Here is a 12,598-nt window from a genome sequence, read left to right on the forward strand (position 1 = left end):
GTCACTGCTGGAAGAAGCTTGGGAGGAAAGCGGAATTTCCCTTTCGGAATCGAAAGCAAAAGCGGCGCGTTGGGGGATTTTTGGCTCTGCGGAGGGGGAACCGGTGGGCGCGGCGAATTTTGGGGACAGAGGGAAGCCTAGCCGGGCTAAAACGAGGCTTCGGATCGAGAAGGACCAAACGCCTGCGATGGAAGGACCTTCCCGGCCGCGGCAGGAAGGTGAGAAAGTCGAAAAAGAGCGGAGGGTTGCATTGATCTGGACTACTGAGCGGTTCCGGAGGTGCGGGGGACTCCACTCCCCATCATTCCCATCCAGCACGGCTGCTCATGTTGGGTGCGGATTACGGGGAGCGCAGTCCACCTCCTCCTTTAAGTAGCTGCCTAGCGATCCTCGATTTCCTGCCCCGCCGAGATCTAACCCGGACGCGTTTGATCCTGCTATGCGCGGGATCTAAACTTTAGGGGATCCTCTACTCGCGCCTCTTACTGGGGAGGATGAGAGCGGGGTTTCAATCCTTTCAATTCTTTCTAAAGAACCGATCTGGCGTTTTAAACGCTTTCTTCCCGAGAAAAAGATTTCGGCTTTCACCAGCGGTGCTGGGCTGCCTGTGGGACCGGAGAACGCAGAGTAAAAATACGCAGGAAAGTGTCCAAAGAAGGATCGGTTATTGTGAATTTGATCTTTCCCGAAATTGCCCCGAGACTTGCTGGCACTCAGAAGGAAGAGTTAGGCTGCAGCCAAGGAATCCTTTGCTGGGAAGTCAGCTGGTTAGGATGCAGGATCTTGGGTGGTGCAGTATTGGGAGGCAGTTTAGTTGAATTGAGGAGCCAAAGGTCGTATTGCAGTGACCCTCCTCTTATATTATTATTATTATTATTATTATTATTATTATTATTATTATTATTATTATTATTATTATTATTATTATTTAATCTTTAGTGAGATTCACAGCCTTTGAGGCTGGTTAATAGGTCAGCAGCTTGAGTCCTAACCAAGGACCTAGGAACTGTTAAGGTATCGTCGGAGGATGTAAACTGTTCCGAGTAAGGTGGTTTTTTGTAGAGTCAAAATGTTCCAGTCCGGCAAATTTAGAATTTCTCTTATTTTTATTTTATAAAATTATTATTATTATTATTATTATTATTATTATTATTATTATTATTATTATTATTTATTGGTTAATCTTTAGTGAGATTCACAGCCTTTGAGGCTGGTTAATAGCTCAGCAGCTCGAGTCCTAACCAAGGACCTAGGAACTGTTAAGGTATCGTCGGAGGATGTAAGCTGTTCCGAGTAAGGTGGTTTTTTGTAGAGTCAAAATGTTCAAGTCCGGCAAATTTAGAATTTCTAAATAGCGGGGTAACCCTTTGGGTATTGCTCCGAGGGCTCCAATTACAATCGGGACAACACACGATTTCTTTTTCCACAGTCACTCAACTTCAATAATAATAATAATAATAATAATAATAATAATAATAATAATAATAATAATAATAATAATAATAATAATAATAATAATAATAATAATAATAATAATAATAATAACAACAACAACAACAATAATTATTATTATTATTATTATTATTATTACTACTACTATCTTTATTCATTAAATATGAAACTCAGTCAACTGAGCATTCAAAAATGCATCACAAATACCATTGACTCAGGGGTGAAATCCAGCAGGTCCTTATAGGTTCTGAAGAACCGGTAGCGGAAATTTTGAGTAGTTCTGAGAACGGCAAATACCACCTCTGGCTGGCCCCAGGGTGGGGTGGGAATGGAGATTTTGCAATATCCTTCCCCCACGAGGGAAGGGAACGGAGATTTTGCAGTATCCTTCCCCTGGAGTGGGGTGGGAATGGAGATTTTGCAATATCCTTCCCCTGCCATGCCCACCATGCCACGCCCACAGAACCGGTAGAGAAAAATTTTGGATTTCACCCCTGCATTGACTGGTGCTAATGGTTGATACGGGTTGCTGCCAGCGTCCTAGGTATCAACCAAGTACCTTCTTAAGATGTACAATGTTCCAAGTAGCGCAGTTTTTTGCAGTTCCACTGGTGTTATTGCAGGAACCTGCAATTTGTGCATTTTATTGTTGTGAGCCGCCCTGAGTCCATTGGAGATAGGGCGGCATATAAATTGCATTAAACTTAAACTTAAACTTGTTGATGTATGTTATAAAATTCTTGGACATGGTACCAACTGCCCTGATGACAATGGGTATCACTGTTACATGTTTCATCCATAGCCGTGTAGTTTCGATGGCCGGGTCGCGATATTTAATGATTTTTTCCAGTTCTTTTTCTTCGACTCTGGCATCTCCTGGTACCACAGTGTCAATAAATTCTACATGTCGGTTTTTGACAACTGTGATATTTGGCGAGTTGTGTTCCAAGTGACGATCTGTCTGTATTCGAAATTATATTATTATTATTACTATTATTATTGTTGTTGTTGTTGTTGTTATTATTATTTTTTTTTCTCCTCCTCCTTCTCCCCCTTCTCCTTTTCCTTCTCCTCCTCCTCTTCCTTCCTTCTTCCTTCCTTCTTCTTCCTCCTCCCCTCCTCTTCTTAAATCCATAATCCTCTGATTCCGATAACCAGTAATCCCTCTCTCTCTCCTCAGAGCCCATCAGCAAGATGCTGGTCCCTGTCGTGTTTCAGGCTCTTCTCCTGCTTCTCACCGACCGAATCCTGCTCTCCTTGCTGGCTGAATGGGGCCCCTCCATGGACCCCCAGGGGGTTGCAGCGGCTTGGCTGGAGGCCGCTCTACGGCTGGTGGTTCTCTGGGGGGTCAGGGGCCTGCTCTCCGTGGGTGGGACCTCCCCAATGTCCTCTTCCACGGTGACTGCTGTCAGCATTCTGCCCCCTTTGTACCAGTTGGGGGGACACTGGCTTGGGGACCCTCCCCTCCTGGTCTCTTCGGCCGCTTGGTCCTGGTGGCTGGCAATCTATGGGGCGGTGGGCTTCTCCCAGCTCCTCTGGGGGATCCTGCTAGAAGGGCGAAGCACAAAGGAGTCCCGGAAAGAAGACAAGGCCACCCTTCGGAAGATGCTCAAACTTTTCGGTCCAGACAAGCTGTATCTAGGTGGCGCTTTCTTGTTCCTCATCCTGGCAGTGATTGGTGAGTTGGTGCTGAATTAAATCATTCTCTATGTTGCATGATAAATGTACCACAAAGAGTCACCAGGGCTGGAATCTCACCACACACTAAAGAAAAGAAAATAACTCCGTTGTGAGATGGTCACCAGAAGATCTTTAACAGACCTGCTCTCAGTCTTTAAAATCCTGCTGCTCCTTTTGATGTTCTCCCTGAATCTGTCTGATGTGCCTCTGGGTTGCCTTCTGCCACGGAGCAGGATTTCTGGAGACTTAAGCCATTGGCTCCGAGATCCTGCCTCCTTTGTACCTGCTGATTGGTATCCCAAAGGTGTGTCATTTGTCCCAGGATGAAAAGAGACGTAGACAAATCCTGGATTTTTCAAAATCCTCCCGATTCAACCAGGGGTGGGTTCTACTTACCTTTACTACCGCTTCGCAACGGGATCGCGCATGCGACTTGCTTCTGTGCATGCACAGATCTCTGATGACAACATCCAGGGCAGTGGGTGGGGCCTTCCGTCAGTTTTACTACCGGTTCTTGCGAACCGGGGGCAACCCACCAGTGCATTCAACCCTTTCAAGCATCTTTTCTTCTCCCATTTTTCCCTCCCGTCCTGAGGGACTTTCCCACCCTTTCCATAGTTCTCCCTCTTAGGGCAGGAATACTGGAGCAGAACTCAAGATTTCTTTGCATTTCACAGAATGGATGTCCAGAGGAAATGTGTAATGTTTGTGTGCGGTGGGGTGGGTGGGTGGATTGAGGTGGGTGGGGGGAGGTAAGCTGCCTTTCCTGATTGAGGTCCTACATTACCACCTCTGTTCTTGGCTGACCTGCAGGCGAAACGTTCATGCCCTATTACACCGGGCGTTTGATTGACATCCTGGGCACCAAATACAACGCAGAAGCCTTTTCCACGGCCATCTTTTTTCTCTGCCTGGTTTCATTTGGAAGGTGAGCTTATTCCAGGACCCATCAGCACTTTTGCTGCAGTTGCCTTTAAATATGTAAAGAAGGCCGGGAATTATGATTCTGTTATTGCCCGGCATTATGACCACATGATGGTACAAAGGAGTGATCATGTTGGATGGGTATTTTTTTTTCTTGCCAGCTCTAAGGAAGGTACTGATTGTTGCCTTCTTTGGAGATACGTTTTGACTTCCCAGTGTAATCTCTGCTCTGGGATTTCCTAGTGGCCTCCCATCCAAATGCTGGCCAATTTGATGCTGCTTAGCTTTTTGAGATCAATCCAGCTCTGCCAGATCCCTATTGCAACTATGATTTTGATGCTGGCTTCAGACATGTTGTGGTCCCAGAGCTACCGACTTTGGGGGAGGTGCCTCTTCCCTCTTCACCTGCCAATCAAAGACCAGGTGGGGCCTAAATGAAGCTGTGCACGCCTGTCACTCAGGCTGCAGGAAAGATCTGAAATCAGTTTGTTCTCTAAAGTTCTCTTGAAGCAAAACTTGACTTTGGTTTCTTTGAAAATAACAGACAATGGAGTCTTCTCCGCTTTTCTGGAGTGAGTAATTTATCTGCCATGTTATGGCTCTGGAATGCACACAGTTCAAAGTCCCTTCCAGTTTAGTCCTTCACAGGAATGGGATGATGATACTTATTGTTGTTTTGTTGTTTCTTTGTTTCTTGTGCTTTTTAAGGAGTGCAGAGCTTTGCACTAAAAAACAAAAAAAATAAACATAAAAGAATTTATAATAAAGACCCAAATAAATAATGAGCTTAATCTTAGGAGCCGTGGTGGCACAGTGGTTAGAATGCAGTATTGCAGGCTAATTCGGCTGGCTGCCAGGAGTTTGATTCTCACTGGGCTCAAGGTTGACTTGGCCTTCCATCCTTCCAAGGTGGGTAAAATGAGGACCCAGATTGCTGAGGACAATAGGCTGACTCTGTAAACCACTTAGAGAGCTGTAAAATACTATGAAGCAGCATATAAATCTAAGTGCTATTGCTATTGCTTAAGAGTAATTAATATCTCGAAAGACAGTTTGGGCCCAGAGCTGCTGCTTCCCCGTGGATGTCCAAGTGAATGGGCTTGTCTGTAATAGTGAAAAGAAAGAAAATTCCACAACTGGGGAGCCTTGTTTGTTTGTTTGTTTGTTTGTTTGTTTGTTTGTTTATTTATTTATTTATTTATTTATTTAATTTTTATACCACCCTTCTCTCGAAGGACTCAGGGTGGTGAACAGTTAAAATAACATACATATAAAATGTGAATATAAGATAATTAAGCCAGTTTGGCTCATTAGTTAAGAATCTTCATCATAAAGATTTAATTGCAGGTGACATCAGCCTCCCCACTCTTAATCTATGGGCTGGTTGATATTCCAGGAAACAGGCATTTAAGGAGTCTTTGGGCCTCTATAGGATAATTTATTTGCCAATATTGTTACAGCAGCCATTGAATTGAATTTAAGATCTCTCAGGCAACCAAAGCAGGGTTGGTGTTTTGGGTTCCCATTTAGCTGCCCTTATTAAAATCCGATAGAAGTCTAAGCAGTTAAAGCTTGTGACCTATCTCTATCTTTCACTTAAATACAAATCTCAAAAAAAAAAAAACACCTTTCTGAAAGAACATCCATTGTTGATAGATTAATTCAATGGCCCCCAATCTTTTGGGTACCAGGGCCAATTCCATGGAGAGAGTTTTTTTCGAGGACCGGAGAGGGGATGGTTTTGCATGCTACCTGCATCCAGGGTGGATAAAAATCAATGATTTTTTTTAAAAAAAATCAAAAAAATCAGATTTTTTTGATTTAAATCGGATTTTTTTGATTTTTATCGAATTTATTTTAATAAAAAAACTTTTGGGGTAAAAATCTATCGTAAGATCGTTTTCTATTTAAGATATATAAATAATTTAGTTTATTCAGCATGAAATGGAGCTTAGTTATGTAGCATGAGGCTGTATATTCTGCAACACTGGGGCTATCGGTGAGTCAACAGAGGGTCAAAGGAGTAGCAGAGATGACAGTTGCTCTTTAAAAATTATGATTTAAATCGAGTTGATTTAAATCAAGCCTTTTTACTAGTGATTTAAATCATGGTTTAAATTGTGATTTAAATCCACTCGATTTAAATCAAATCCACCCTGCCTGCATCCCATGGATGGGCTTTGCTTGTTTTGCGTGGCCCGGTTGCTGGCCTGCCATGGCCCAATGCCAGGCCATATACTGGGGATTGGGGGATCCTGGATTAATCCATTAATTAATGGCACTTTTGGGAGCAGGCAGTGGCCAGCAAGAAGTGTGTTTTATCTGTATCAGAGCTTAGACTTGTATCAGACATCTTGTGGCTGGTTTTAATTCAAAATTAAAACAGTCTGGAGCTTTTTCAAAATGGGTGAAAAGCATCAATCAGAAGTAATTTAATCTCAAACAGCGGAATAGACTTGTCTGTGTAAAAAGTTTCTTTCCCTTTGCACCTGGGTCAAATCCAGTACGTGTTCATACATGGAGCTGTGACTCCATTTCTATTAGTGGAGCAGGAACCAATCCCCCTCCTGTTTCCCTTCTAGCTCCACCTTTGCCAGCTGCCGTGGGGGTCTCTTCATGATCACCATCTCCCGGATGATCATCCGAACTCGCAACTTACTCTTCTCGTCTCTGGTGCAGCAAGACTTGGCCTTCTTCCAGGAGGTGAAAACAGGTGAGGCCCCAAACAGGAAGCCGCTGTTTCTGGCACGGTGTAAAGGAAAAGCCATCTCCTTCCCAGTGGGGACTGTTCCCTATAATCTCCCTTCCTGTATGGCCAGTGTGGTATTTGTCGAGTGATCTCTCTTTGTCCACAGGGGCGCTGACCTCCCGCCTTTCCAAAGACACAGCTATGATGAGCCGCTCGGTGCCACTCAACACCAACGTCTTCCTGCGCAACCTGATCAAGGCCGTTGGGAACTACGTATTCATGATTGGCCTGTCCTGGCGCTTGACGCTGTTGATGCTGATCGAGACCCCACTCATGATGGCCGTCCAGAAGGTCTACAATGCCCGTCACCAGGTAGGGATCATGGAGGCAGATGGCGGCCTAGAGGGAATGGCAGCCACTTCTGGGCTGTAGAGATTGTCAGTCATCCAGGTCATGGTTGTACCAGAGGAGCTTTTTCAGGAGGCAACTGCCCTTTCTTGTTTTTTCTCTTTTGAAGACGTTTAGCTTCTCATTCAAGAAGCTTCTTCAGCTCTGACACTAACCTGTCTATTCCCCGCTATCCTGTCAGAGCTGAAGAAGCTTCTTGGATGAGAACCCACATAACGGGGTGCGCTCCCGTTACTTGTCCCAGCTTCTGCCAAGCAGTTCGAAAGCACATAAAAAATGCAAGTAGAAAAATAGGGACCACCCTTGGTGGAAAGGTAACAGCGTTCCGTGTGCCTTTGGCATTTAGTCATGTCGGCCACATGACCACGGAGACGTCTTCGGACAGTGCTGGCTCTTCAGCTTTGAAACGGAGATGAGCACTGCCCTCTAGAGGGGAACCTTTACCTTTATCTTTACCTTTGAGACAACCATGACCTGGGTGATTGAGAATAGACAATCCAATTCTTAATTAGAATGAATGAAACACCCCTCTCCCCCGAAATAATAATGGGAGGGTACATCTCTCTCTCTGGCTTGCACTCTGGCATCCAACTGGCTGCAAGTGAGAAATAATCAAAATAAAATAGAGGGGAGTGGAGCGAAGCATTTTTGGTGTCTTCCCGCTCCAAATGAGGCCATTGGACTTTGGTTTGGGTATCCTACCACCCACAAGATGACTGGTCTGAGGCAGCTTTCAGGAGCCTCACGTTGCCACTTCCTTTGTGGTCCATCCAGGCTTTACTGAAGGAGATTCAAGATTCGGTGGGCCGTTCAGAGGAGGTGGTGCGTGAGGTAATCTCGTCCATGGAGACCGTGCGCAGCTTTGCCACCGAGGAGAAGGAGTCACAGCGTTATGAGGCAACCTTGGGGGACACTTGCCGGCTGAAAAACCAAAGGGACTTGGAAAGGATCATTTATTTATTTGTTATACGGGTAAGTCCTCTGGGACTCAGGGGTCTCCCACCTTGGCAACTTTAAGGCTTGTGGACTGCAACTCCCAGAATTTCTAAGCCAGCCATATTGGCTGAGGAATTCTGGGTGTTGTTAGTCCACAAAGTTGCCAAAGTTGGCAATCCCTGACCTAGGTTTTTTAAGTGAGTGATTCTTAATCTGTGGGGATTCCTTTTCAGGTATCAAAATTAAAAAAAAACCACCATTTTTTTTAAAAAATTGATTTATATGCCGCCCTTCTCCGGAGACTCAGGGCGGCTTACAATGCATTAAGCAATAGCCTTCATACTTTTGTATATTTATATAAAGTCATCTTATTGCCCCCACAAACTGGGTCCTCATTTAACCTACCTTAGAAAGGATGGAAGGCTGAGTCAACCTTGAGCCTGGTGAGATTTGAATTTACAGTTATTGCAGACAGCTGGTGTTAATCACTACACTTTTAGTCTGCTGAGCTAAACCAGCATATTTTGAAATATGGCTCAGATTTTAGGAGATTGACAAGCCTTACAAGCTTTTCTTACTTTGCTTCAAAGGTTGTAAATGTTGGGTGTCTTTGTCCCCAGTCTCACAAGATTTTATGTACTCTGTATCATAGCAATTGTTAGCATTAACCTCTCATCGGGTGAAATCCAGCAGGTTCTAAGAACTGGCAGCGAAAATTTTGAGTAGTTCAGAGAACTGGCAAATATGACCTCTGGCTGGCCCCAGAGTGGGGTGGGAATGGAGATTTTGCAATATTCTTTCCCCAGGAGTAGGGAGGGAACGGGGATTTTGCAATATCCTTCCCCCAGAAGTGGAGAGGGAATGGAGATTTTGCAGTATCCTTCCCTTGCCACGCCCACCAAGCCACACCATGCCCACCAAGCCACGCCCACAGAACTGGTAGTAAAAAAAATGGATTTCACCACTGCCTCTCATCAAGAATGTTTTTCTGTTGAAATGTCTTCACTGCCAAAAATCAAACCACAAGTGGATCTCCAATCCAGTGAAATCCCAGTTTGAAACCCTGGTTTTAAAAAGGACTGAATCAAGATCTCATGATGTGTTACCATGTTTCCCCAAAAATACCACCTACCCCGAAATAAGTCCTAGCTTGATTTTTACATGTGCCCCCAATATAAGCCCTACCCCCAAAATAAGTCCTTATTAAGAGCCCACGCATTCCAGGGTGCACGGAGTAAGTAGAGCGGGGATGAGGGTGGTGGAGCTGCCCTACTATTTACCTTCGGACAGTTGCAACCAGGCCTTGCACACCCCAATACCTGCCTTGCTAGCCCATTTCTTCTGCAGCTGGCAAAGCCGGGAAGGCTTTCCTGAAGGCCTCTGCGGCTGATAACAGAGGTCTGGATCGATCTGGAGCTCTGTTATTGGCTGCAGAGGCCTTTAGGAAAGCTTGCTGGCTGAGAAAAAGTCCCTGAAGGCCTCTGACAGCGAAAAGGAGGCTGAAGGTGATGTGTGCAAGTGAGATGAGTAAATGGACAACATCCCTCCCCGAAAATAAGACCTGGTACCTTTTTTGGTGGCAAAAAAATTATAAGACAAGCGTCTTATTTTCATGGAAACATGGTAGTACCATTTTATAAGGCCTTGGTAAGGACACACTTGGAATACTGCATCCAGTTTTAGTTACCACAGTGCAAAAAAAAATTGTTGATGATTAGGGGGCTGGAGGGTAAAACATATGAAGAACAGTCGCAGGAATTGCCTATGTCTAGTTTAATAAAAATAAGGACTAAGGGAGACATGATAGCAGTCTTCCAATATTTGAAGGACTCATACAAGGATGAGGGGGTTACCCTATTTTCCAAAGCACCAGAAAGTAAGACAAGAAGCAATGGAGGGAAACTAACCAAGGAGAGAAGCAAGCTAGCACTAAGGAGAAATTTCCTAATGATGAGAGAAATCAACCAATTGAACAGTTTGCCTTCAGAAGTTGTGGGTGCTCCATCACTGGTGGCTTTTAAAAAGAGACTGTAAGAAGAGAGCATTGTCTGAAATGGTATAAGGCTGTGATGGCGAACCTATGGCACACGTGCCACAGTTGGCACACGGAGCCATATTGGTGGGCACACGAGCGTTGCCCTAGCTCAGCTACGGCACACATGCACGCACCGGCCAGCTGATTTTTGGACCTTGAGGGCCCACTGGAAGTCGGGAAACAGGCCATTTCTGGCCTTGGAAGGCCTCCTGGACGGTGGGGAAGGCCGTCTTCACCCTCCCCAGGCTTCTAGAAAGCCTCTGGAGCCTGGGGAGGGCGAAAAATGGGCCTACCCAGCCCACCATGCCATTGTGTGCCAAAAGCGGGGGAACGCAGGGGGGCCGCGTGCACATGCATGGGGGGGCACATTGAATTATGGGTGTGGGCACGCAAACACGTTATCCCCCCGCGCTACCCCCGCTTTTGGCACGCAACAGCAAAAAGGTTAGCCATCACTGGTATAAGGTCTCTTGCTTGAATAGGGGGTTGGACTAGAAGACTTTCAAGGTCCCTTCCAACGCTGTTATTCTCTTAAATAGTCTGTTGTGGATTTTTTTTTCTTTCAATCCCCATTAACCAAATTGAACGGATTGATGTCAGGGAATTGTGCAGCAGGCGTCCAAATGAAGTCAGAGACACTGACATAAACTTGTAGCTTTATATAAATGAGTATATTTGACATTTATATTTATAACCAATAAGAACACAGGAACATCATGCAGATTAACAGAGTTTATCATGAGGTAAATCTAAACAGCATACAGAATACACAGAAGGAAAAAAGGCGGGAAAAAAGGGAAACGCCCCCTTTACACCCACAGCAACCAATCATAGCGTAGATTGCCTCAAGCATGAGCCAGCACTCTCCAACCAATCAACCAATCAAAACACAGCCTATTATACACTTTACTGCTCCAGCTACTAAATTTAATATCCCAACAATTATGGTACCATTGAGTCATTTTTGAATCTTAGCAACCCCATAAAGTTTTTCCAAGATGATCTATGCCTAGCTTGTCTCAAGTCTCCCACAATGGTGCACTCATCACCCCTGTAACTGAATCCATTCACCTTCCTGCTGAGCATTCTTTTCCATCTTTCCTGGCATTGGAGCCTTTGTCAAAAAGCTGGGTCCTCACATAATGTGTCTGAAGTAGGACAATTTGAGCCTGGTCACTTGTGCCTTGAGTGAGAATGCTGGTTTCATTTGTTCAGGTTTATTTTCTTGCCCTAGAATACTGCATCCAGTTTTGATCACCACACTATAAAAAAGATGTTGAGATTCTAGAAAGAGTGCAGAGAAGAGCAACCAAGATGATTAGGGGCAAATGGGCCGTTTCCGGCCTTGGGTGTGTGTGTTAGGAAGGCCGTTTTCACCCTCCCCAGGCTCCTAGAAAGGCTCTGGAGCCTGGGGAGAGCAAAAAACGAATCTTCCAGTCCCACCGGAAGTCGACAGCCGTTTCCGGCCTCTGGAGGGCCTCTGGTGGTGTTGAGGCCATTTTCGCCCTCCCCAGGCTCCAAGAAAGCCTCTAGAACCTGGGGAGGGCGAAAAACAGGCCTACTGGGCCCACCAGGCCATCACATGCCAAAAGTGGGGGAGTGCCGGGGGGGCGGGGTGCATTAAATTATGGGTGTGGGCACGTGCACGCGAGACCCCCCTGGGCTCCCCCCGCTTTTGGCACACAACAGCAAAAAGGTTAGCCATCACTGGTGTAGGGTCTGCTTGGGTGGGGGGTTGGACTAGATCAGTGGTCACCAACTGGTGGTCTGTGAGAAAATTTTGGTGGTCTGCAGAAAAATTATTTGCATTTTTTATATTGCACTAAATCAGGGGTCCTCAAAGTACAGCCCCTGGGACAGATACGTGCAATGAATGCTTGTGCTGCTATAGAGACTCTCCCCCTTTGGGGTCTTTTTGTGTAGGTCGGAGGAGCGGGGCAGAAATTCTGACTTGAGGTCTGCTTCGGCCTCCTCGTGTGGGGCCTTGGGTGAAGGCTGGAGGCAAAGAACCGGAGGGCCTTGTTCCAGTGGGACTGCATCATGGCCTGGAACTGGCTGACCATCTCAGCCCTCTGAGCCTCCAGGCGCTGGCACCTGCCCTTGCACTCCCACAGGTCTTCTCTCTGCTTGGAAAGCCTATGCTCGTACTCCTCAGTGAGGTGCTTCTGCTGAGACTTCTTCTTGGCCAGATCCAATTTGAACTGAGCCAACTTTTTTGCCAACTCTTTCTCATGGTGGCTACTTACCTCCAACAACTGCTTCCTGTAGGGGGCCGAAGGAGCCCAGGCGGGGAGGCAAGGAGTGGCTGGGAGGGGAGGGACAAGTAGAGGCCGGCGAAGCGCCCCTCAATATGAGTGACATTGAGTTGGCCACACCCACCCAGTCACATGACCACCTAGCCACGCCCACCCAGCCGGTCATTAGGCAGATCGTATTAGTGGTCCACAAGATTTAAAATTATGAATTTAGTGGTC

The 12,598-nt window shown here is 45.8% G+C and overlaps 1 protein-coding gene across 1 annotated transcript in view; it reads left to right on the top strand.

Moving 5' to 3' along the window:
* Positions 1-12,598, top strand: part of LOC117670028 (antigen peptide transporter 2-like) — a 21,263-nt gene continuing 8,665 nt past the window's right edge. The window contains exons 1-6 of the mRNA XM_034424885.3: positions 1-218; positions 2,633-3,130; positions 3,946-4,060; positions 6,639-6,769; positions 6,912-7,117; positions 7,928-8,125. Coding sequence (XP_034280776.3) covers positions 188-218; positions 2,633-3,130; positions 3,946-4,060; positions 6,639-6,769; positions 6,912-7,117; positions 7,928-8,125 — 1,179 coding nt within the window. The 5' untranslated portion in view covers positions 1-187. The remainder of the gene's footprint in view (positions 219-2,632; positions 3,131-3,945; positions 4,061-6,638; positions 6,770-6,911; positions 7,118-7,927; positions 8,126-12,598) is intronic.

This window comes from Pantherophis guttatus, chromosome 2, assembly GCF_059756535.1.
Source record: "Pantherophis guttatus breed Tessera chromosome 2, ASM5975653v1, whole genome shotgun sequence".
Taxonomy (NCBI): domain Eukaryota; kingdom Metazoa; phylum Chordata; class Lepidosauria; order Squamata; family Colubridae; genus Pantherophis; species Pantherophis guttatus.